This window comes from Echinops telfairi, unplaced genomic scaffold (genome assembly GCF_000313985.2).
Source record: "Echinops telfairi isolate 266 unplaced genomic scaffold, ASM31398v2 ScPeMD7_7410;HRSCAF=8448, whole genome shotgun sequence".
Lineage (NCBI taxonomy): Eukaryota > Metazoa > Chordata > Mammalia > Afrosoricida > Tenrecidae > Echinops > Echinops telfairi.
The window spans coordinates 9,207,950-9,233,789 of record NW_022111310.1 but is presented as its reverse complement, the minus strand read 5'-3'; the positions used below and the strand labels follow the sequence as shown (position 1 = coordinate 9,233,789).

General features: G+C 41.8%; 1 protein-coding gene across 1 annotated transcript in view; it reads right to left on the bottom strand.

The window, feature by feature from the left end:
- The window catches only part of SLC44A1 (solute carrier family 44 member 1), a 186,887-nt gene that overhangs the window by 46,548 nt on the left and 114,499 nt on the right, over window positions 1-25,840 (bottom strand). The window contains exon 4 of the mRNA XM_045296533.1: window positions 7,685-7,821. Within this exon, the coding sequence (XP_045152468.1) occupies window positions 7,685-7,821 (137 nt within the window). The remainder of the gene's footprint in view (window positions 1-7,684; window positions 7,822-25,840) is intronic.

The following is a 25,840-nucleotide window of genomic DNA, read 5'->3' as shown; positions in this document are numbered from 1 at the left end:
GGAGGAGACAGGAAGTGCGAGGTCTCTTTAAATAAAACAATAAACAATAAGTGTGTACCATATTATTCTTCATGGAAAAATAAGACATCCCCTGAAATAAGACCTAGCGCATCTTTGGGAGCAAAAATTAATATGACACTGTCTTATTTTCGGGGAAACAGGGTAGATGGCAGTGGTTGAAGGAGCAACCAGTTATAACAATGAACTAGCTGGTGTGATGGATCAACCAAGACTGGCATATAGTATTTAAATGAATTTTTAAACATCCATGAGCAAGACTTCTATGAGGTGTTATGCAGGACAAAGAAAGATTTGACTCCTTTAATGTGAGAACTTTATGCTTTTTTTCCTGCTAAATTCGCATTGAAATAAGTTTAAATTGTGCCATGAAATGCAAGGATTCCCACCCCCCACCTCCTTGCAGGCAATTAAATCTGTTGCTAGGACTGGCCATTTCATTCATTTACAAATGACATCAGGTCCAATCTGCTGATTCAATGCGTCAAGTAGAATCCACAGATTCTGTGGTTGAAGGTATATTGTTCCTCACTGGTGAGAAAGAGTGTAATAGAAAATATACTATTTTCTATTGATACTGACTGTAAACCAGGGGAACTTCCCAACAACTAGATAGTGAAAATCAAAAGGCGCGTTGGTATTCAAGTAACAGAACGGATCGCATAAACTTTCTCATCTTAATGGCAAAACTGCGGAGAAAGCCCCTCCAATGTAAGGCCCTCCTCAGAATGGGTTCATGGCCTACGTGGTTGGTCAAAAGTTCCCTAAATTTGTACAAAATAAAGTGCATCGAAGAAGCCCTCTCAGTGCTTTGTTAGGAAAGACAAAACATCTCTCACAAAAGTTCAAGACAAATGTCAAAGGCAGTAAGTGTGCCAGGTAAAATATTCAAAACAGAACATGAAGCCACACCTCATCTGGTCGCAGGTTGGGCACATTCGCTGTTTAGCACATAGGTTGCAAGTAGAGAGTGCAGGGCACAAGTACAGGAAAAAAACAGCTGTTGGCATGTCAACTCTAGCACCGAGTGACACCACGTGCGCATCCGTGTGCTTCATAAGGCTTTCCATGGCTGAGTTTTAGGAAGGAGATTCCCAGGCCTTTCTACTGAAATACCTTTGGATGGATGCAAACCTCCAACCTTGTGGTGAGCACTCAAGAGCATTAACCATTTACATGACTGAGGACAACATGAAGGGCTTATGTTGATCGTCTATCAGACTCAGGCCATGCTAAGCACACTATGGCCTGAACTGAAGGTAGTCTAAGGGCTAAGGGATGGTGGGAAGGGTCAACATTTGAGGGGGTAAAGAAAGGAAGAACTGAGTAAGCAGGTGTCCCTTTTCACTTCCCTTCCCCACCTATCATGAATGGCTAGGATGAAAATCTCATATAAAGCCAAAGTGAGCTTCGCAAGAATTCTTCCCCCCTGTGATGTACACATTGAGTATTCAAAAACAATGATAACAAAAGGGGAAATGGATCTGTTCATCAGAAACTGGAGGTAAGAAAAATGAGCATCAAGATGAAATTCCTGTCCTGCTGAAAATAAAACTCCCTTGGGAGTTCTTGCCAGATGGTTTCAATGTTCTCCGTAGGGCATGAGGTGAGCAAAGAGGAAGAACGAGAGGGCTGAAGAGGAGAAAAGGTATGAATAATCACTTGGAGAGTATGTATACGAGAGATAACGGACTGAATAAAATGAATTATTTATAGATGAATAAAAAGCACTGATTCACAGCAATTGTAGCTAGATTGAAGCTAAACAATTTAACTGCTGGTGGCCACTCACATGAATACAGAATTGAGCAAAAGATAAAGTAGTGGAGAGAATGGAAATTATTAAGTGGTATTAGAGATGAAGGAGGAAATCCAACCCATTGTTCTTTCCAAAAATATTTATGGATCTCTACAATGTGTGATCCTTAAACAGGACCTGGATCTTCAGGGAGGAACAGCGCAGGATCCTGCCCCCTGGAAACTCAGGCACTACTGCAAGATGGCAGCAAACAAAGAACAATTGAAAGGAAAAATGATGTGCAACACTAGGTCTTAAATTATTGTATTCTCTCGCATCACACTTTGATGTTCAAGTCACAAAATAAAGGGCACATTTTATGCCTACTGCCCCACTCGTACTAGGTTTTGCATTTCTCCATCCAGCTCTGCCCTGCTTTTCCAACCTCCTTTACAACTGTGAGACTCTCTCTACAGAACTGATCGGATTTCCAACTGCTTCACCCAAACTCTATTCCAGCCAGACTCTAAGAAAACGATTCTTCTTTCTTGTATTTACCTTCAAAATGCATTTCTTAAAAACACGATTCCTGGAACCAAAGCACAGCCAGAGATTTAAAATATATTTTTAAGGTAATAAAGTTTGTGTAATTTGATTGCTTTCGAAAACATTTTCAAATGTTGTCATGGAAACTTAAAATCCTTTGAACAGGATTCATGTTTTCTTTTCATTTTGGTAAAAAACATGTTTCACGTTAGAGCTTTAACTAAAGCTTAAAATTAGCATTTAAGAGTTTTACTTCCTCGTCAAACAAGCTCTTTGTCTTCCATGAACTTTTTAACAATTCTCTCTGATGAATGTGAAAATTTCCCACCTAATTCTACATTATCTCTTGAAGATATTTAGCCATGACATTAATGATTGTAAATGATATATTTGAGGTTATAGGACCTGTATTTTTTAACAGAAATATAGCGGTATAGCTACATGTACACAAATACTAATAAAAAGTACCTGCTTCTTCTGAATCAGTCAATTTAACCTCAAATGATGAAATGGTATCTTAAAAAGATAAAAGAACAAGAAAAACAGCACAAAAGGCAGAGAAAATGCCTTGCATTAACAGCACTAGTGGAAGATCTGGCATCTCTCACCGCCACGTGAGTATCACCGGTAGTTCCTAACTCATCACAAGGCCCATTTACAAAGGAAGGAAGGTAAAATCTTACAAAAAGAATTAAAACGGAGAATTAAATCTTTATCAGGCCCAGTTTTAAGTCATCAATGTATATTGGTTATTTTCAGAAATTACAATTTGATTTACTTGTAAAATCATGTGCTTTTCCCACTTTGCAGAAGGCGGTGGATGGGGGACAGTGGAAGTCCTAATCCATTTGCAGGGTCTCCACACAGACTAAGTGGCTGGTGACGGCCCTTTGACCGCAGCTGAGGGGCATGACGTCTTACTGTCACAGACAGCACTGTAATGTCGAGTTTGGCGGGTGTAGTTAGGCTAGAAGGTGCTACCTTATCATGTGATCCCCCTTTTGACCCATTTTAAAGTTGATTCCATATTTAATATTCTCTGGTTTCTTTTTGATGGAGCCTTTTCTCTTTTGTCTAGTCATTCCTGTTGGGTTTTTGTCAATGTGCTTCCTGCTTGTGTTCTGTAGGATGTTCTGTATGTGAAATCCAGGACAGGTGGATCTAGAGACAGGACCCAGACTGATAATTGCCTAGGGGCATGGCACAGGAGCCAGCGACAATGAGGACGAGAAGAGAATGTCCTGAAACTGCCTGTGGTGATGACTGCACAGCTCTTCTTAATATGACTGAATGATTCAACTGTATGATATGTGAAGTATGTGCCAACAAAACTATTCTCTTAAAAAAGAATCAGATGTGTTAGCTTCTATATTAAAAGATTCCCAGTACTATAGCTTTGTTATTTTTATATGTCTTTTAAAATAATTACCAGTTCCACAGCCAGGATTTTAGATGTTGTTATTATGGTTGTTGTTATAACATCCAGCTTGCTATCTTACTTTATACACCCCAAACCCAAACCCATTGCCACTGAGGTGGACCCGCCATTGACTTTCTGGGACCATAAATCTGTGCAGGAACAGATAGGCTCATTTTTTTTGCTCTTTTGCTGGTTCGAACCAGCCACCTTGTAGTTAGTTCAGTGTTTACTGTACATTGCCACTGCATCCACAGCTGGTTCAAAAGGCTAATCAATGGTGCTTTTGTATCTAAAAATCAATTTTCAAAATCGTTGCCTGAAATAATATGATTCTTTAAAATCCTAAACTCCAGCCAGCTACGTGAAAATCTATGCGCAAAATACGAAAAGCTGCAACATCTACAGTGATTGTCTTCTGACTAGACCACTCAGACTCACTGACCCTGGAAAGGCCACATTTTGGTATCATAATTACTTAGAAGAATAAATCCGATGGCTGACGGGTCGGCTCTGACTCATGGTGATTGCAAGTGTGTGGGGGCACTGTGTGCCACAGGGTTTTCAATGGCTGGGTATGGTTTTTTAGAAGTACTATCAATAGGACTTTCTTCCCAGAAACTTCTGGGAGAACTGAACCTCCAATCTTTCCAAGTTAGTGGCCAGACACTCGCATTTCCAGGACTGCCTACTTTAGAAGGACACTGGCCTGGAGGCAGAGCTTGCCAGGAAGCATCCTTAAGTGGATGCCTAATCGAGCAGGCCACACAACCAACAAGGGGCTGGCCATTTTCTGGTCTTACATGTATAAAGGACCAAGATTCACAATGAGCAAAGTCAAGAGCTGCCCTTACTTGGAGGCATCATATCTATCGATATCTAAATATCTAGATAGATAGATAGATAGATAGATATAGATAGATATTTTATAAATCATTTTATCGGGGGTTCATACAATTCTCTTTTTAAAATCATTTTATTGGGGGCTCGTGCAACTCTTATCAAAACCCACACATCCATCCATTGTGTCGAGCACATTTGCACATATGTTGCCATCATCGTTTTCAAAGCATTTTCTTTCTACTTGAGCCCTTGGTATCAGCTCATTTTTCCCCCTCTCTCCAGCTCCCTCACTCTTTTACTCCCTCATGAACCCTTGATAACTTATAAATTATTATTATTTTTTCATGTCTTGCACTGTCCAATGTCTCCCTTTACCCCCTTGTCTGTTGTCCATCCCCCTGGGAGGGGGTTAAAGATAGATCATTGTGAATGGTTCCCTCTTTCTCCCCCTACTTTCCCCTTCCCCTCCTGGTATGGCTACTCCCAATATTGGTACCGAGGAGTTTATCTGTCCTGTATTCCCTGTGTTTCCAGCTCTTATCTGTACCTATGAACATGCTCTGGTCTAGCCAGATTTGTAAGGTAGAATTAGGGTCATGATAGTGGGAGGTGAGGAAGCCTTTAACAACCAAAGGAAAGCTGTATGTTTCATCGGTGCTATACTGCACGCTGACTAGCCCATCTTCTCCCCATGACCCTTCTGAAAGGGAAAGTCCAATTACTTACAGATTGGCTTTGAGCCTCCACTCCGCACTCCTAGCCTCATTCACATTATGATTTTTTTGTTCAGGGTCTTGGATGTCTGATACCTGATCCCATCAACACCTCATGATCACACAGGCTGGTGTGCTTCTTCCATGTGGGATTTGTTGCTTCTCAGCTAGATGGCCGCTTGTTTATCTTCACGCCTTTAAGACCCCAGAAGCTATATTTTTTGATAGCCAGGCACCATTCGCTTTCTTCACAACACTTGGGGAGCATTATATTCCAAACAGAAATCAATCTCTTTACAAACAGATTTAAGCATAGTTTCCAGGGTCTTTTCAAGGGACACAATTACAAGAGTCACCACATTCAGGAAAATGCAAAGTTATGACTTCTTTTCAGCTATTTACAGAACTCCCGAAGCAGGATGTGGTCGCGTAAGAAAAGCTGAACAGAGTTAGAAAACTAACATAGACCAAAGGTATCCTTAAAGTAGAAACAAGAGTTCTATTATGATTCGAGTTGGGAAGTGACAATTAAGGAGTAAAACACCAGGCTAGTTTAGGGGAAAGAGAGACAGTTTTAACAGCGACCCATCAAGGGAGGTTTTACAAGAATAAATGGTCGTTACAGAAATGCTGTTCAATAGAACTTTTTGCAAAAGTGGAGTTGTTTTATATTTCACTGTACAGTATTGTAGCCATAAGCTACACATATAGGTACCGAACACTTGAAATGTGAGTAGTGAGGATAGGGAACTGAAATTCTAATTCTATTTAATTTGGATTAATTTAAAGAGCCACGGGTGACTAATAACGACTATATTGGATAGCACAGACTTAGAATATGTGATTTAAAGAATGAACAGGAGATAGAGTGAGGGAAGGTCAAAGAGATAATGAAGGAGAGAGTACAAAGAATAGCCCAAACCTGGTAGCCTCATGTAAACCAAACCAAACCAAACTCACTGCCATTCAGCCAATGCCAACTCACAGTGACCATATAGGACAGGGTAGAACTCCCGCTTTGAATTTCTGAGACTAACTCTTTACAGGAGTAGAAAGACCCATCTTTCTCCCTCGGAGTCACTGGTGGTTTTGAACTGCTGACCTTGCAGATTGTAGCCCAACAAATAACCACTATGCCACCAGGGCTCCGTCAGTTCCCAAAAAGTACCCAATGTTCTTCAGGTACCATCTCACTTAATCTTCACCAGAATCTATGTGCACAGTAATTTGTCCATAATTTCTTAGATGAGGAAACCTACTCAAGAGAGGCTAGACCCAATGTCCCTCATTACACAGCCAGTCAGCAATAAAATCAGAATTGGAATTTAAGTAAAATCAATCCCATATTTTTTCTACTATCATATGCTGCAGGCAAGGAGTACGTGGGATAGGCACACTCCCAGTTTGGAAGGCTAAGTCTTTCTGCTCCCAGAGGACTGGCAGTCCCCTCTGCCAGACTCCGGAGTCATCTTGGGTGTGCCTGTGAATAGCTATGATCCAATGCCGTTCCTCTCCCCAGTAGAAGCATGTGGGTGCTTCCGGCAGTCCTTGTTCTAAGGAACTAGAGGAGGTCGGTGGATTTGGATAGGACCTAAGAAGCTCTGAGTATTCCTACACAAAAGACAAACATGGATGTATTTGGGATTAAGAGGCTCCAAGCTTATGGTACCCCACATGAAGAGCTTTAAAAAGTACTGTGAAGACAGACGAGGAGAGACATGCAGTTGAGGATAGCACCCACAGACTAGAAACCCTAAAAGCACGGAGCTGGATTTCAGAAACTGACTACGGGGCATTCTTAACTACTTCACATATGTCTAACCTAAGAGTTTCTCAAAACTTCACTCTGGGGAAAATGCGTATGATGTAGTGTTAAATTTAAAAAGGAGAACACAAAAGTAAAGACACACCAGCACTTCAGAAGAACTGATGGAGGAACTTTGGTTTCTCCTTCTTTATATTTTTCCTGAACTTTTTGAATTTCCTATCATACGAGTTTATATTTTTACCCAAAGAGAACAGTGAAAGATACTAATTGAAATATTTTCACTCAATACTTGGGGACTGGGGAAAAATAATTAAAAGAAGAAAAAAATTCCCCAATACTTAACAAGCTACATAAAAAAAGAACCTTTCGGAATTTGTAAAGAAACAAACAAACAAAATTTGTCCCCAGCCCAAAGACCGAATCCATCAAAATTTCCAAGGTGAGGCCAAGAAATCTGGAGTTTTGAAAAAAATCCCCTTGGGTAACTATGATTTTTTTTTAATTTACTTAACATTTTCTTTTTCATTTTAAAGTTTCTTGATCTAAACTATCCTGTCACCAGGTTATGGTGTAATGGATGCATGACATATAACAGTGGCAGTAGGTGACAGCGGCATGGACTTGGGTGGCTAGTGTCTCACCATTGGTCTCTGCAAACTTGTAAACATCATTCAGTGTTTTCAGTTCTTGTCTTGGACACGCCGCTACACACAGTGCTACAGACTTGATCTTCCGGTTTATCAAGTCCAGATTGCATGGATCCAAAAAGAACACATACCTACAGTGCAGAGGGAAAAAATGAGATATTATTTCACAAAATCTATTCTGACTCATCACATATTTGACAAAGCTCAAAAGCAAAGAACTGAAAAAGGCAAAGAACTATTCTATACTCCCTCACAATAAAAATTTCACAAATCTAATCACATATTTTCAAAAATGACTGCTTATAAATATATTTATAAATATATCATTAACAATGGAGATTGGAGAATTAAGGAAATATTTCTTCACGATCAGCTTTTCTATATTTACATTTCTGTAATGTGCACATACGGATTTATCATCAGAAAACATCTATTTTAGTTTTTTAAAATTTACTTTAGTTTTCTCTTTTTGGTCAAAAGTTGCTCACATCAGAGAAATTAGAAGACACTAATAGCATATATGTTATAATTTATATATGCATCTTACTCATTGAACTAATAAATACATATAGTTGATATGTACAGTTATAAGTGAGTGGAGATTAGAGGGAAATATGTCAGAAAACCATTAATCTTTGGGTGTTAGAATATATGTGGTTTTACTATTTTTTTCCTTCAAAATTCTCAAACATTTCCTAGGAAAAATACAAATTACTTTTGAATGAAGGTAGTAACAGTGCTGTTGTTTTTATTGTTAGAGGCTGTCAAATGAGTTTCAACTCATCAGTGATTCCAGGTTCAACAGAAGGAAACACTGCCGCATCTGCACAATCCTGTCATTGTTACCGTTGAGCCCATGGCCGCAACTGCATTGTTAATCCATCTCATTCATGGTCTTTCCATTTTTCTCTGACACTTTACCAGCCAGGATGTCTTCCTCCAGGGACTGGTCCACCTGATAACACGCCCCAAGTCCATGAGAAGCCTCACCAGCCTCACCCCTAAGGGACAGTCCACCTGTACTTCATCTACGACAGATCAGTTCATTCTTCTGGCGGTCCATGGTACAGTCAATATCCCGCACCACCATCAGGATTCCAATGCCTCCGGTCCATCGCGGTCTTCCTACTTCACTGTCCAGCTTTCACATGCACATGAGGCCATTGAAAGTGCCACAGCATGGACCAGGCACACGCTGGTCCTCATGGTCACAACCTACGCTACTGAACACTTCAAAGAGGTCTGTCTTGTGCAGCAGATGTGCCCAGTGCAACATGTCACTGGATTTCTTGACTGCTGCTTCCATGGGCACTGATTGTGGATCCAAGTACCGTGAAACCCTGGAGACCTTCCATCTTTTCTCCATTGATCAGCTTTTAGTTTATTGGCCCAGTTGTAAGATTTTCATTTCTTTGTATTGAACAGTAATCCATCCTGAAGCCTGTGATCTTTCATCTTCATCAGTAAATGCTTCAAGTCTTCTTTGCTTTCAGCAAGCAAGGTAAGGTCCTTTACATACCAAAAGTTGTTCATGAGTCCTCTTCCGATCTTGATGATGTGTTCTTCATAGAGCCTAGCTACTTTAACTATCTGCTCAGCATACACTGAATACTGTTCATTGATATCGATGTTAATTGCTGTTTATTGAAAAGGAAAATTATAAAGATAAGCCTAGTATTCTAATATATGCCCCTCAGTAACATTTAGATTTATATTTTAGAAAAGGGAAGGTTATTACTTAGCAATCACACTAAAACACACATTTTTTTACATGTTACTAAGGAGAAGCGATGACAAAGATAGATCAAACGCCAACCACTGCCCACTAAGGTAAAACTCAAAATAAAATTGACTGCCATCAAGTCACTTCTGACTCAGTGACCCGGCAGGACAGAGTAGAACTGCCCCTGTGGGTTTCCAAGATTGTAGCTCTTTATAGCAGTAAAAAGCCCAGTCTTTGTCCCAAGGAGTGGTCTGCCTGTTCAAATTGCTGACCTAGTGGTTAGCAGCCCCGCCTCTACCCGCTGTGCATGGATTGGAAAGGGAGAATGATCGTTCTCAGAAAATATCAATGGTAAAGAATCTTTAGTCCTGGGTTCAATTCATTTTACCTGTTCCATAGTTTTCTACAATCAGGTGCCATCGATAGCTTTACCCACATGGTTAAACTCTGTTTCTACAAAGTATGATTCAAAACTAGAATGGTTTTAACACTGAAGTCCCTTAAGAAGGTGTCCTTAAACTTGGAAATCCATTTATTGCTGCTGCTATTGCTAATAGTATTACTATTATCACCACCACCAACTACCACAACTTTCATCACTGTGTGTGAGGTGCTTTATATACATTATCAATAAGCACAGTCCACACGAAAAAAACCCCACTGTGGTCAAGCTGCTTCCAACCCATAATGATCTAATAGGACGGCTGCTGCATGCCAAAGGACATAAACCTTTATAGCAGCAGGCTGCCTGTGTGGAGTGGCTAGTGAGTCTCAACTGCCAACCATTGAGTCCTAACACCCAACCCACTGTGAGACCAGGTCTTCTTACTAACCTTCCATCAACCTATAAAAGAGGTGATATACAGCTTTCCAAATAAAGAAACCGAGGCTCAGAAGAATCAATGCATCCTCAAGAGAAACTAGTACCACGATTTAATACAAATAGTGTACACTTAACTCATATGGATCTTGCTAACAGCATACACCCCTTCAGAGTTAGTCTCCCGTGTGCGTGATGCACATATTCTGAGTGTGCAAGGTATTTACATGGGCAGGTTGTATGAATGAGCAGAATAATGCAAAACTCAGCATGGCTTGACTGAGGAGTGGCATAAGGCGGTGGCCCAGTCACTCCTGTAAATCAAGGCAGCATGTTCTGGGGTCTAAGGGTGTATAGAGGTCACTCTGGGCGGTGGAAGAGGCAGTGTGCTGCCATAAAGATGGATGGGTAACAACACCAAGGTGCTGGAAGACTAGCTGTCCCTGACAGAGCAAGCTGGTAGGGCCCGGGCATAGAAATAAGCCTCGTCCTTCTGACTCTGAGTTCCACTTTGTCTGTCCGCCCCATTGTCAAAGTATTTTTCCCTGAGCTCACGAGGAGACAGCGAGCACCAAGAGGGAGCAATGCACCACGGTGGAGCGCCACAGCTTGTATGCCATTTTAACGACTCTGTATTAAAACTCTGCAGAGCCCTGAGGGTCCGCTAACCACAGAGCAACAGGGAGACCCCACCAGCCCCTCCGCTGCATGAAGAATTACACTCTCAGAAACCTGATCAGGTCATGAGGAGTTCGTGTCAGCTCAGGGGCAGGCTTGGGTTGGTTGGGTCTGTATTCATTTTGAAGGTGAAAGAGCAGACAGCCTGCTCTGCACAGACCAGCTTTGGAGCGCGCCTGGGGCAGTTCTGTAGGATAGCTGTGAGCTGCAATCGGCTGTAGGGCAACAATTTCATGTTGGATATCGTAACACGGACTATTCTAAAGTCCATCCAGTCCCTAAAAATATATGTGCTGGCTATTGCATTTTAACCGACTGTCATTTAATGTAAACATTTACAGAGTAGCAAAAGTGGCTGTTGTTTTTTTAATTGTAGTAATGATTGTGCAAAAGTGTTTTTTTTCCTTTTTTAATTTCTTCTTTTTCTCTTTCTTTCTTCTTTTTTTAAAAAAGTTTTTTAATATTTTTATTAGGGTTCATACAACTCATCACAATCCATACATACATCAATTGTGTAAAGCACATTTGTACATTCATTGCCCTCATCATTCTCAAAACATTTGCTCTCCACTTAGCAAAAGTGGTTTTTATCAGACACATGCATTGAAATTGTATTTCCTTAACTTTAAATTTGAAAATGTCTTTAGACAAGAAAATAAATACTTGAATTAGTTTCAGTTCCCACTGTCAGGCTAAACGAACTTTCTGCGGCTCTTTTAGTTTTTGACAATAAAGCAAAACCGAATCTCAGATAAGAATGGCATCAGCAGATGACAACAGTGTAACTGATATCAGCTACAACAGGTGTTTTTCAGCAGAGAGAGCAAGAGACAAGGGTTAGGGGTAAGCAAACGTTCTAGAAAGGTCTCTGAAGAAACTCAGCCTAGCTTACTTGTGCCTCCAGTCAAAGAGAAAGGAAGTAGATACTGGAGGTATGAATTTCAAGAATGCGTCTCAGGCAACAGAGCAGGCCCTTTGGTCCCCATCCATCATCCCTAAACGAAAAGCAAGATATTCACTGCCATTCTTGGTGAATCTTTTACTAGACCCATTAATAACTTGAGAACAGCTTTGTGCAAGCTTCATGTCCATTAGTGGAGCTGGAAGGAATAGACTTCCAAAAGTAGGAATGAACGAAGAGAAGCCAATGAGACAAAACTACTCCACGAACTAACAGTTCAAGACACCAGCAAGGACTGACATATGCAAACATACGCACGGCATGATCACATGATGTTGACAAGAACATATTTGCAAAGGGAACTGCAAAACAGCCTAAGTGAGCTTTCAACTTAAAAGGTAGCTGGGGGTGGAGACAGACACTCAGACAGGTCTATACAGGGCATGTTATAAAGGAAAGCAGGTGAGGTGTGTACAAATGTCCAGAAGAGGCGGTTTCCGGGAAGTATTTTCAGGAGACAAGAGAAAAAAACAAGTTCATTTGAAATGAAAGTTCTCTAAATGTAATACATTATCCCAAAAGGGCAGGAAACGGAGAGATTTAGGATAAATGAACCGATGGTCTGAGAGCTCTGGAGGAGGGGGATGCAGCCAAGGTAAAGGCAGGCAGTGAGCCACAGGAGCAGCACGAAGGCTCAAATAAAGGGGGGCAAAGAGCTACAAACAGGGGTGTCTTTTCAAGCCATGCTTAAAGAAAGGGGTGACACGGTGCAGATAAGTAACTACAGAAGGTTCGAATTTCTATTTTGCTTTCATCTCCTTCATGGAAAAGAGGGCAAACTTAACAGTTAGCGAGAATTGACTTTGCACCACAAAGCATCTCGGGCGCTCAGCTCAGCTCACAACACCCGAATTCAGCAAGCAGGGAACTGAGACAAGTGGGGTGGCAGGTGTAATGCCTCACTGACTTGACCCTACGGTGGAGGGGTGTGTGGCGGGGGTGGGGGGGTGGGGGTGGGGCCTGACTGGCACTTCCTGTCCTTTCCAGCACTGCTAATATACTCACATTGGGAAACGGGAATGTCCTACTTGGACATGACATGGGGTTCCACTCTGTGTAGAACCCAGTACTTACCTGAGAAGGATGATGTAGGATATAAAATACTTCATTCATGCCACAAAAATTGCTAAGCATTTCTGATGTGCCCACTCCTAGACTAAGCCTGGGGAGTCAAAATGCACAAAATATAGTTCTTGAGTGAAAGTACCTTTTCCTAGATTATGCAGCTATTTTCAAACCACAAGTACGGTGCCCAAGCTGCGATGGCAGCGGAAACAGTGGAGTTCTGCGTGGAGGATAAGGAGTCAAAGGAAGTTTGCACGAGGAGGAAAAAAAATCAGCTTCCACCGAATTGACTCCGCCTCATGGCAGTCCCGCATGGACCAGCACAGAACTGCATGATACAGGGTTTAAAAAAAACTACACAAACAGATCACCAGGTCTTTCCTCCGAGGTACCAAGAGTAGGTTTGAACCTTCAACCTTCAGTTAGCAGCAAAGCATGGTAACCATTTGCAACCATCGGGGGACCCCTAAGGAGTAGAAGCAGTAGTATCCAAGCCACAATTTGGATGTGAGTGGGCTTTTTCCAAACAGTCAGGAGCAGGAGCAAGAGCAGTCTGGGCAGAGGCCGCTGTAGGTGGGAAAGTGCAGAGCATGAAAGAGCACACTTACGGAATGAGAAATAATTTGATAAGGTGGGGCCCGGGATGGGACACCAAAGGACTGGGCTAGATGGGGAGGCAAGGGATAGAGGACATGGCCAGTGTTCACATCCGGGAGACCCGTTAGGCATGTACACTCGAATGGCCATCACACAGTGATGCCCTTGATGTTGCCAGCCGCTCGGGGCGAGTGCCAGAGAGGAGAAGGCTGGGGGTCCAGAGAGGAGCCTTTGCTATGCAGTTGCCTCCTGCTGCCATGGCAACTCTCTGTGGCAAGGCTTTGGGAACAAAAGGTGGCAAGCAGATACTACGTCTGCTGGCCACCTCCTGCCAAATTTGGCTCCTCTCCTCTCTAATCAGGGCAAAGCACTGTGGCGCTGGAGCTGGGGAACGGGCTGAAAAACCTCTCCACTGCCTTCTGACATGCGTTGTCCCCAGAGGGGCGTAAAAATGGAGTCTGATCATTTTTCCAATGATTACCTCCTATCCATTTACAATTTATAGCCCTTCCCATAGAGGAGAGGCCTAGAAGCTACCCATAGCTCAAGGACCTGTTTCCTCTCACCGTGGAAGCCTATCCAGAAGGCCTCGGGCTTCTCACGGGGCTACCAGGCAGGCAGGTTCAGCTATCTATTCAAGGTGGCACCCAACCACCTCCCTATAGGCTGTTACACAGAGGACAGTCATGGGTCAGCGGACCAGTGTCAGCCCAGGCCACACCAAGCTAGCCCAACGAACTGCAACACGTACATAACTACAAGTTTGCGGACGCTTGCACTGAGCTGCTAACCACAAAGTCAGTACCCGTGTCCCGCACTCAAAAGTTCCCTTCTCAGTGACGCCTTCCTCGGCCACCCAATGGATATGCTCAGGAGTGACACATGAGGCTGCCCGAGTCCATAAAGATTTGAAAAAGTCTTGGAAACAGAAAGGGCCAATCTTACGCTGTCCTATGGGGTCCTAGGAGTCAGAAGTAACTCGATGGCCGGGAGTATGGTTTTGAAGTTGCTGACTTTCAACTTCCTGGAGGAAGTCCCTGGGAGCAGAGAGCAAAGTGTTCAGTCGCTAACTGAAAGATTGGAGGTTGGAGGTCACCTGGAAACACAGTCCTGTGTTCTACTTCTGAACAGTCAGCCATGGAGAACTCTATGGAACCGTAGTCACCCTTCGGTCAAGAACAGAAGCCCCTCCAATGTCTGAATGATCAGCCATTTACTCACCTGTGTGTTTGAACAAAGGCTTCCTTTTGTCACAGTGGTTCGAAGTTGGGTTACTAACCACAAGGTCAGTAGTTTGAAACCACCAGCCACTCCAGGAGAGAGAGACAGGGCTTTCTACTCTCATGAAAGAGTTACGGTCTCAGAAACTCAGAGGTAGTTCTATCCTGTTCTATGAGCTGGAATCAACTTTTTCTGCTTTGGTGTTTGAATAATCACTTAAAATAAAAAGGGTAGCCCTGGGGCAAGGATAAACTTCAGAAGGTCAGGAGAGATGGAGGAGTGGGAAGAGGAAACAGGTGGGCACGAGTAAGCAATGGCACGTTGAGGGGGGACTGACATGTTTAAGTTGAAACAAAATTTGTATATATTGTTGAAAGTAAAACGGGATATTTGCTCCGTATACCTCCACCTAAGTCACAAGAAATGGCTTAAAAATACATTTAAGATTTTTTAAAAATCATCAATGATTAAAAATTAGGGACAACCGTAGGGGCTCTAACATGGCTGACATACATCATGAAAAACAAAGATCCTAACAGAAGAGTAAATGAAAACCCTACAGAACCCAATTCTCCTCAGACATCCATACAGGAGCCGTGAGTTAGCATTGACTTCCTGGCAACTGTTTTTCACTTCCTAGGGAAAGAACAGAGGAGAAAGGAAAGTTGAGAGCATCCATTTGTCTTCACAATTCTACCTTTCGAGAGCTGCTGAGAGACTTGGGGGAGGATATCAGGGAGCTGGCCCCTGAAAGCGCACAGATGGAACCAGGGAACAGAAAGGAACCAGGATGTGCGCTGTGACTTACCTGACGCTGTAAGCAAATTTTGGCGTGCAAGTTCATGTGTGTTTTTCTGAAGGCATTCACATTCAGACTTTTGAACAGATTGTCAAAAGCCAAAAGAGATTAAAACTGAATAAATTAAGAGGAAAAGTAGCCCAATGAGATACTAACATTGTAAAAACAAGGACACGGAAGCAGAAAAGCATGGGAGGGGGTTAAAAAAAAAGCTTCTTCCAGCTAGCTGGTATCTGTCTCCTCCTTGTAGTAGAGAAAGCTACAAAACTGCCAGGATGGGAGCCCAGTCACCGACATCAAATCACGTTCCCTGCCTGAACGAAGATAAGGACGCAGATGCAAATACCCTTTAAAAACATTACACAATAGATCAAAGCAGCGGGAGGACAGGTGTCGGTCTCTATTTAATGCAATTAACCTTAACAATGTCCTTAAATCCAAGTTCACTGTTGGCAGTATTTGGTCAAAGGGAGCATTCCCAAAGTCGATTGTTTTCTGAGAAATAATGTGTGCCAGGAGGCAATGCCAAATATTTTTTCTTTTTAACAGCTGTATTGAGATATAATCTATCTACCATAAAATATCCCCATTTCAACTATGTAATTCAGTGTTTGCCAGTATATTTTAGAGGTGTACAACCATTACACCAATTGAATTTTTGAATATATTTTTTTTAATTCCAAAAAGAAAATCTATATCTGTTATCAGCCACTGCCCATCTCCGTCCCCCATATCTCTAACTCCTCAGTCTTAAACCGCCATTAATCTACTCCCCTTCTCTACAGCTTGGCCACCTCTGGACATTTCACAGAAATGAAATCACAGTTTTTGTGACTAGATTCTACGGCATAATGCTTTTAAGGTTCCCCCATTTGGTCACACGCATCAGGACTTCATGCTGCTTTAGGATTGCATCACCTTCCCTTGAACAGCTATTCTGCATTTTGGTTCACCATTTATCAGTTGAAATATATTTGGGTTGCCACTATTTTGGCCATTCTGAATAATGCTGTTATAGCACTCGGGTACAGAATTTTGTGTGGATATATTTCAATGTTCTTGGGGATACACCTGGGAGTGGAACTGCTGAGTCATATGGTAATATTTAATATTTTGAGCAACTGCTAGACTGTTTTCCAAAAAAGCTGCATAATTTTGAACGCCTACCAGCAATGCATGAGGACATCAATTTCTTCATATTCTTGCCAACATGTGTAACTGGTTATTTTTTTTTTTATTAAAACTAATCTGGCAGGTGTGAGAAGCATCTCAGTGTGGCTTGGATTAGCACTGCCCGGCTGGCTAAAGATGCTGTGCATCTTTTCATGTGCACATTGACCATTCACATATCTTCTCTGAAGAAGTGTCTATGTAAATACAGCATTATAAAAACATACAAGAGGAGAAAAAAAGACGAGATGAGTGCTAAAAGCAGCACTCTTAGAAGAAGTACAGAGGTCAAAGGGTAGGTGCAGCAGGCAAAGGGCAAGCGAGACGCAGCGAAGGCTATGGACAGAATGGAGAATTTGTAAATTGGTTTGAATTGATCTCATAGGTGGAGCAAGTAAAGGTGGCAGCAAAGACCAGGCTGAAAGCTGCAACAGAGAAAAAAAATTTAATCAGCTCCCAGGGCAAGTGCATCAATAAGACAGAATAGGTGACCATGCGAATGGAAAGATTTTTAAAGTGGCTGTGGTTTCCTTGCCGGGGTAAAGAAGGAAAGGAGCTCTCTGAAACCTTATCTGGAAGAGGAAAATATTAACGATGATAATAAATAGCAATTAACTTTTATGGCACCAGGCACTGCTCTGGAATAAATATAGCATCCATCTTACGTATTCTTCCCAAATATCCTGGAGGACGACTGGCCTCCTTTTACAAATGAAGAACATACTGAACATATAAACTGACTATTTACTTTAGTGTAAACTATTCTGTCATGCTTACCAGACCCACCCTTACAGATATTGTGGTGACGTAAAATCGATTGGTATGGCTCTTCTATCCCACGTCTTTAGAATTTCCATCAAGCGACAGGGTGAGATCCTGTTAAGTCGGTTGCGCGGAATACTAAATGAGGGCACCGGTCAGTTTGCCATTCCTCTGCGTCTAAGAGAGCCATCTCTGACGCAGGAACAGAGGTTCCAGGGACCGTCAAGAAAGAACCTCCAGTGGAGCACAGGTGAGATGTTCTTGCCAAGGTGGCAGAGGCAGCAGAAGCCAAGGCATGCGGACCATGAGACAGAGCAAAGGAACCATGCTGCAACACAACAGAGTGGGAGGTGAGCTTCTGGGCCCTTGGAAGCAGAGACCAAGGAACCACATGGTTGAGAGGTCCAGGGCCAGACAGTCATGCCAACCTGAAAGGCTAAGAAGCACTGGGGACAAAGCAACTGTATCCTTATCCTTAAAACCCTAATAAAACCCCATCGTTGTGACTACTGTCTGTGTGTTATAGCCCCTGCACCAGACTATTGAAAAAAGTAGAAAAGAAGTAGAGTGCCACGGAAGGACGGACTGGCAGCCCAATCGGGAAAAGGAAGGATGAAGGGTGGACACACATTGGAACCTTTGTCTGTGGCAACTGGCCATGGGGGAGTGTCGAGTTGGATTTCTACCTTACATGTGGTCTCCACACTTGTTTCTCAGATAATTATATAAGAAAGTCTATCCACTACACAAGAGCTGTAAATAGTGTTTCCGTTGTATTGCTTTTATCATATCAGAGAAGAATACAATTCCTTGATAATAAAACATGCTTATCTTGTTAACAAAGATAACCATAATATTCCCTTTAAAAATATTTAACTACTCTGGCATTTATTTGATATGGCATCAAATGAAGATAGATCTAAGTGCATTTTATGCTATTGTTAACTACTGATGGCTTTCACAATGTTTATTTCACATGTTCCCTCATACATTAAACCACCATGAGTTTATTTCTGCCATTTCTGCTTTGTCCTCTTTACTATGAACTGATCTTAAGTTAGTCCTGGTAACCTATTTTGGAATGGGTTTTGATCTCGAAAGGCAAACTCTTCCTGTTTGGCTGTAAGATATATAATCATTAGCCACATTGTAACAACCAGATACAGGATCTTTCTCACACCTCTCTTGTCCACATGCTTTGTTTGGCCAATGTTGGGGGCACGGGGGATCAGAAAAGTGATAGATCACATGTGTTCCTCCTTAAATCTGGCCTTTCGTCCAAAGATCTCATCAAAAGCCAGTTTTAATTTGACCTTCCTTTGTAAGGAGCCCTTGTGATGTAGTGGTTACGCATTGGGCTGTGATCTGCACGGTCTCCAGTTCAAAATCACCAGCAACACTGCAGGAGAAAGTCTGGGCTTTCTACTCCCATAAACAGTTACAGTCCCGGAAACCAAAAGGGTTCATGATGAGTCAGCATTGACTCGATGGCAGTGAGTTTGATTTTGAGTTTTGAAGGCACCTTAAAGGAGACTAAGACGGGTGTACTACTGAGAGAAACTATCTACAGCCATCCACTATGCAGAGACATGGCTAAACAGATATGTTTGGAATAAGCCTCTGTCTGTACACATTGTAATCCTAGTAGCATACATTTATGTATATTTACGAAGACTCAAAGTGCATTACAGTGGGTAAATTTTATTGTATATAGTGTATGCCTCAATATAATCATAGAAATCTTTTAAACTAATCATGAAAGTGCACTCTACAAAATCCAGCTGTCTCCGCCTGTAGTACAATTTATTCTTACCCAAAAAAGAGGTCTAGACTTTGCCCCTGGGTTCTGGGAGTTGAATTGGAGTGTATTTGTGTGTCCTGCGGTGATGACCTAGGGTGAAGGAGGGCAACAACAGACTGCACTTAAATTGGGGGCAGACTATATCAGAAAGACCAATAATGTGACAGAGGGTGGGAGTAGGAGATTAAGTGCTATCGGCTGGACCTGAGGGGCTGGGGACTGGAAATCAGACAAACCATGTACATCATTGGACCCCAATAGAAACTATACTTGATGCTTCCCTAGACTCGCCTATGCATTTCTTCCATTGGCTGATTTTAACCTAGAACCTTTCCCTATAATAAACTGTAACTATGAATAATAGCTTTCCTTTGGTTTCTGTGAGTCTTGCTAGCAATTTATGGAATCAAAGGGTAGAATTGAGGACCTTTGAACTTCCAACTTGTTGAGAAGTAAGCGTGGTCGGTCTTAAGGACCCTCAAACTTTCATTGGAGTCGGAGTGAGAATGGCCTTGTATGTACTCAGTGCCCTCTCCAACATCTTAGTTGCCTCATCTCTCATTTCCAGAGAAACAATACACAGATGACTATAAAACTCATAGTTATAGTGGTTACTAATTACCTAAAGCATAAAAAGATATTATCTATGGGCTTATGTACAATGGCAAAAGCCTTTTTCCAATCTTTACAAGCCATGTTAGTCTGGAATCAGAGCAAATAGTGAGACTATGGATGAAGTCCCAAACGAACAACAATGGAAGGAAACTAATTATCCAGTCCCTTTGTGGGTACATATAGGTCACTTAATTCTGTTAAGTGGCTTTTCACTTAGCTACTGGAAAAACATTTTTTTACTTCCAACGCCGCATTTTCTAAGGAAACGTAGTTGGAGTTCTTCTCTTGAATTTCTAGCGGTATTATCCGTAGCAGACATTCTAGAGGGAGATGTAGACTAGGAACACTAGTTGTTACCTTTGTAAATAGTTAAAACATTAAGGCTAACAAGTGATTACAGTCATCAAGTATGACCCAAAAAACCTAACAAACTTTCAGAAGATACCGCCATAAATTTTACATTCTGGAAATTTAGCTACCATTTTTACAGCTTCGGGCACTATTTTTATAACTCTCCATGAGAGAGAGAGAAATGAAGTTCTTTTGTTAAGTGTATGAATACTACAGTAAGTTTTCATTTAGGACATCATAAACTAATTCCGAATGCACGTGGGAAAATTAGTCTAGGAATGCAAATCCAAGCAACAAGTCCATCTTTCATGGAGCCTTAGTGGCACAGGGATTAAACACCTGGCTGTGAATCAAATGGTTGGTGACAAGATCCACTGCCTACTGGGTGGGAGAAAGAGATGGCAATCTGCTACCACAGAGACTCTAGCCTTCCAAATCCCGCAGGCTGTGCTGCTCAGGTCAGCAGGGTGTTATGATGAGTCAGAATCAATTCGACAGCAATGGGCTGAGGCTGCCTGGTTAGCCTGCTCCTTTCTGTGTTGACTTCATCTAGAAGTTGTGGTACATTAAAAGTACATCCAGAGAATGCTGGCAAAAGGCAGAGAAGAGGGTGTTTTTTCCCCTCTCAAATTAAGTCCAAATTGCCAAAGGCTTCTCATTTGTTCACACATATCCTTCAGTGGGTCTACTGGGTTGCTTTGAAAATTATGTAAATAGCAAGTGTGTAGAACACTTTGCAAAACAGGATAAAGACTCTATCTTTTCCTTTCTAAACTCAAGAAAACAACCTCTAGTCCTTAGCCCCAAGAAGATGGCCAGAAAATATATTTCATGGATGGATGGATAGTTAGAGAGATGTATGGATGGATATATTGATGTATGGATGGAACGATGTAAGATAGAGGGATGGATGGATAAAATGTGAACCAAACACAAAAGTGAATCCTCAACATGTTGATGATCAAGCTGCTTGAACAAGCTGGACCAGGCTATGATATAGTATCCACACAACATCCAAATTACTTCATGTTCTATTTCACCGGCCATTTCATGGATGTCAAGCAACACATGGTTATATTGCCTTTTATTATCAGACAGCTTTATAAATTTGATCTTTATTTGTCAGCATGTTAACATCTGAGAAAAACATGGACAAATTATCGGCTGTAACATTTATGTAGTTCATTACCAATGTACTACAGATTGCCTTTAAACTAAAGATTGCCATAAGTGTGGTTCATGGTAATCGAGTAAGTCAATTACCTCACTAATTCATATATATACCCCCCAAATAATGACTGTAAATTATACCCAAATCTATAGTACGATCACCACCACAGCCCAGCTATGGGTTAAATAAATAAAGCATTCTCTTCTGTTGGCCTCAGTTGGTACTCAAAAATATTTGTTGGCATGCTTCAAGGTGATTGTACTCTAGGTAATCATAAAGATCCCTGTCACCTTCGGCACTTTATGGTTCCAATATAGGTGAGCATTTCTGAGCTGACCCAGCAACAGAACCCAGGTTTCTAACATTGCTTCTACACAGAAAAGTTTCACGTGTCTCAAGCAAGCACCTTAAACAAATCAACTTTGAGGACACATTCTTTTGAAGTTGGACTCCTTCCTATACCTTATACAATACTGCCTGCCATTTTCCAATACAGCCTTAGACCTCCGATTGTAAATACATTAATCGAAGCAAAAATATTACTTGGTAAAAAGAACACATTGAAGTTGAAATGACAAGAAAATAAAATACTGCCTTTTCTTTACTACTATGATACTAGTATTATTATACTATACTAGAGTTATTATTCTTATTATACTAATCTTGGCATCTCAAATATTCTGATTAAAACAAGCCAAGGTGTTCTCGTGCCATTTCTCTCCCGATTTTCCCCTTTTCCTATTTAAGTGCAATTCAGCAAGTCCTTTGCAGTGTACTTACTTAACACAGTATACTTACTTCTAGCCAGTCCTCGATTGTATGATATGTTGTAAATCCTCGGCTCTGGATCTGTAGTTATATTACTATTTGAAATGGTTATGCTAATGAGACGGGATTAAGGTCACATTAGCTGTTATTCCAAGGAGACAGGATTAAGGAGGGATATATTTTGAATCTTAACCTTATTAGAAGGTGTGACTCAAGTCACAATTCTTAGTCTCCTTGAGGGTATGGTCTATAAATCTGCTTTAAAAACAAAACATAAAACACTTCCATCAAAGTCCCGGTCACATAAAGGGGCCATCGTTGTGCCTTTTCCTTCCTGATAAGCAAGCATGCGCACAGAAGACCGGTGCTGAGTCACCAGTGACAAACGCCAATCAGAAACCAGTTAATGTCCAAGAAGACTGCTGGCCCAGGGCATGGGTAGCCATTCTGACATGAATCCCAGCATGCTTCTTTGCCTGGCTAAGCAAGACCATCTTTCACTTTCATACATGTCATGTCTCTAAACGTGAGCTGAGCAACTTTGGCAAAGTTCACTCTCTTGCTCTGGATACGGTGTCTGGCTTACCTCTGCCTAACCTCTGGTTCTTGGGACTTGAGTTTCGGCCTATCACTTCCCCTGATTCACCATCTTCCATAGCTTTGTGCATGAGGAAGATCTTCCAGACAAAGGTCTGAACTTCAGATTGGGGGCATCCCATGCTCTGTAACCAACAGAATCATTTCCTTCATGGTTCGTGAGTTCTGTGAGACATTGCTGTGAAGTGCAGAACCCTGGGGTCTGAGGGAATACACTAAGGGGAGGAGTGGTGGTTGATATCAGGGATACAGAGGGGCATGGCATTTTGGAAAAATCAGAAATTTTGGACATCTTCAACTTCCACCTCACTAGGACCAGTCTTCTATTAGTATTTCTAAGAGATATTATTTTGTAGCCGTAATGAGAAATGCTTAGGTGTTCAAATGTGGGAATTATAGAAAACACAATCTAGGGAGACAGAGCTGAAGTACAATCAAATCTAAGATGCCCAATTATACCCACTGGTTTTCACACTGATATGTGATGATCCCCCTTCTTGAGCTTGGGTGAGATCTGTGACTTGCTTCTCACTGGCAGAATTCAGCAAACACGATAGATTGCCACTTCTGTAGTGATATTACAAAAGACTGCCACCACCACCCCCTTGCCAGTGGATTCTCTCTAATAATGATCTCCCTTGTTGACTTTGATGCTAGCAGCCATATGGAAAGGTCCAGTAGTTAGACCGGAAGGTGACCTCGGGCCAAAAGCCAGGAAGGAACTAAGGCCTTTAGTCCAAGAACAGTCAAGGAACTGAATTCTGCCCACAACCACATGAGCTTGGAAGAAGTTCTTTTCCCTGTCAATCCTCAGATGAGACTCGAAACCTGGATAACACCTTGACGTCAGTCAAAAGAGAGCTTGAGGCCAAACACCCAAATAAGCCACGCTAGATCCCTGACTCAAAGAATATTGAAGATAATGCATGTGTCTTGCCATTGAATTTATGATAACATCGTTACCTAGCAACTGATAATACAGACCTGCATAATAGAGATATGCATAGAAGTAGACTCCAATTTCAAGGCAACAGAGAAAAAGTTGTTGTTGTTGTTGGGTCCCCTAGCCACCTTATACACAACAGAAGGAAACACTGTCCAGTCCTGCAACATTCTCACCATTGTTCCTAGGCCTGAGCCCATTGTGGCAGCCACGGTGTCAACCCATATCCTGGAAGCCCTTTGTCTTTTTTGCTGTCCCTCCACTCTATCAAACATGATGTCCTTCTCCAGGGACTAGTCTCTCCTGACAATATGTCCAAAGTATGTAAGGTGAAGTCTTGTCATCCTTGCCTCTAAGGAGCACTCTAGCCTTACTTCTTCCAATATCGATTGGTCGTTTTAGCAGTCCATGGTACTTTCAGTATTCTTTTTCAACACCACAATTCAAATGCAGCAATTCTTCTTCGGTCCTCCTTATTCAATATCCAACTTTCATATGCTTTATGAGGCAATAGAAAATACCATGGCTTGGGTCAGGCACACCTTAGTTCACAAAGTAACATCCTTGCTCTTCAATGTTCTACAGAGGTCTTGGGCAGAAGATTTACCTACATGTCTTTTGATCTCGAGTGTTGCTTCCATTGACACTAATTGCGGATCCAAGCAAGAAAAAAGCCTTGACTTCTTCTCCATGTATCATGATATTGCCTACATGACGGTCCAGTTGTGAGGAGTTTAGTCTTCTTTACACTGAGTCTCAATCCATACTGAAGGCCGAATCTCCTTGATCTTCATCAGAAAGTGCTTTAAGTCTTCCTCACTTTCAGTATGCAAGATTGTGCCATCTGCTTATCTCGGGTTGTTAATAAGGTTTTCTTCAATCCTGCTGCCATATTCTTCATGTGACCTAGCTTCTCTGATGAGTTTCTCAACATAAGATTGAACAAGTATGGTGAGAGGCCACAATTCTGATGCACACCTTTCCCGATTCTACGCCATGCATCATTCCCTTGTCCTGTTCGCACAATGAAGTGTTCTGGAGGCAGAATTCTTCTCAAGGTATCCAGAGTGTATTATGGCTCACACAGGGTAGGGAACGTCACAGAGCCAAAGTAAAAGAAGCTCACCAATTAGATTTGAAGTATTTCAAAAATGATTAGTTACACATTGCACCACCAAGTTTCCCATAACAGGTATTTCTATCTTCAGACTCCGTCATTTACTTCGTACAACATATATTACAGAAGCCAATGGGCTTACCTATTCGGTAAACATTTAATAGTGCCTGTTATGTACTGACTTGATGGCCTGAGAGTTTGAGTTATATTCTAGGTACTGAGGACCCAGCACTGAACAAAACAGAACTCACCTCTTCGCTTATGGAACTTGGAGGTACCGATTTAACAAATCATCACAAAGTAAATGAATGTATAATGACACATATTAAAGCACCCAATGAGATCATATGTTAAAATAGCTCACTTGAACGTGTGAGCACTTATACTGAGATGTGAAAGATAAGCACAATCTAACCGTGTGAAGACTGGGAGGGATTTTTTTGTGTCTGTTACAGGAAACAATACTCATAAAGGCAAGACAGAGTTAGCTGCATAAGATCCCAGAGAAGTCATTCGCTGACTCGTTCAACAAAAGCGTCTGCAGGTCCATAGGCGGTACCAGAAGCTATGCTAGGTGTTGGGGATCAAGGATAGGAAAAGGAGACCAAGAACAGCGAGGTCACAGCATAAATACAACAGGTAAAGAGATCGCCAGTAGCCTTGGCAGGGCCTGGAGCGCATAATGAAGTCAATGATGAGGAAGCAGGGGCCAGAGTTGGAAACCAACGCACCTGACTCCTTCAACTCTGAATATTAGAGATTTACCAAAGTAAGGTATGTTCAACAAATCTGTCATTTACGGACAGAAAGACTAGGGTCAGAAGTAAAAAGCTTCTAGCACACAGCAGGTGAAGTAGCGATCACAAATTATCCTTAAACATGGCTTCATGGACTAAACAGCAGCTACATTTGGGAAACTGTCTTCTCTAAAGAATGATTCTATGTTAAACAAAACATTTCAGGAAAAAGTGATCCCTGTTCGGAATAAGCA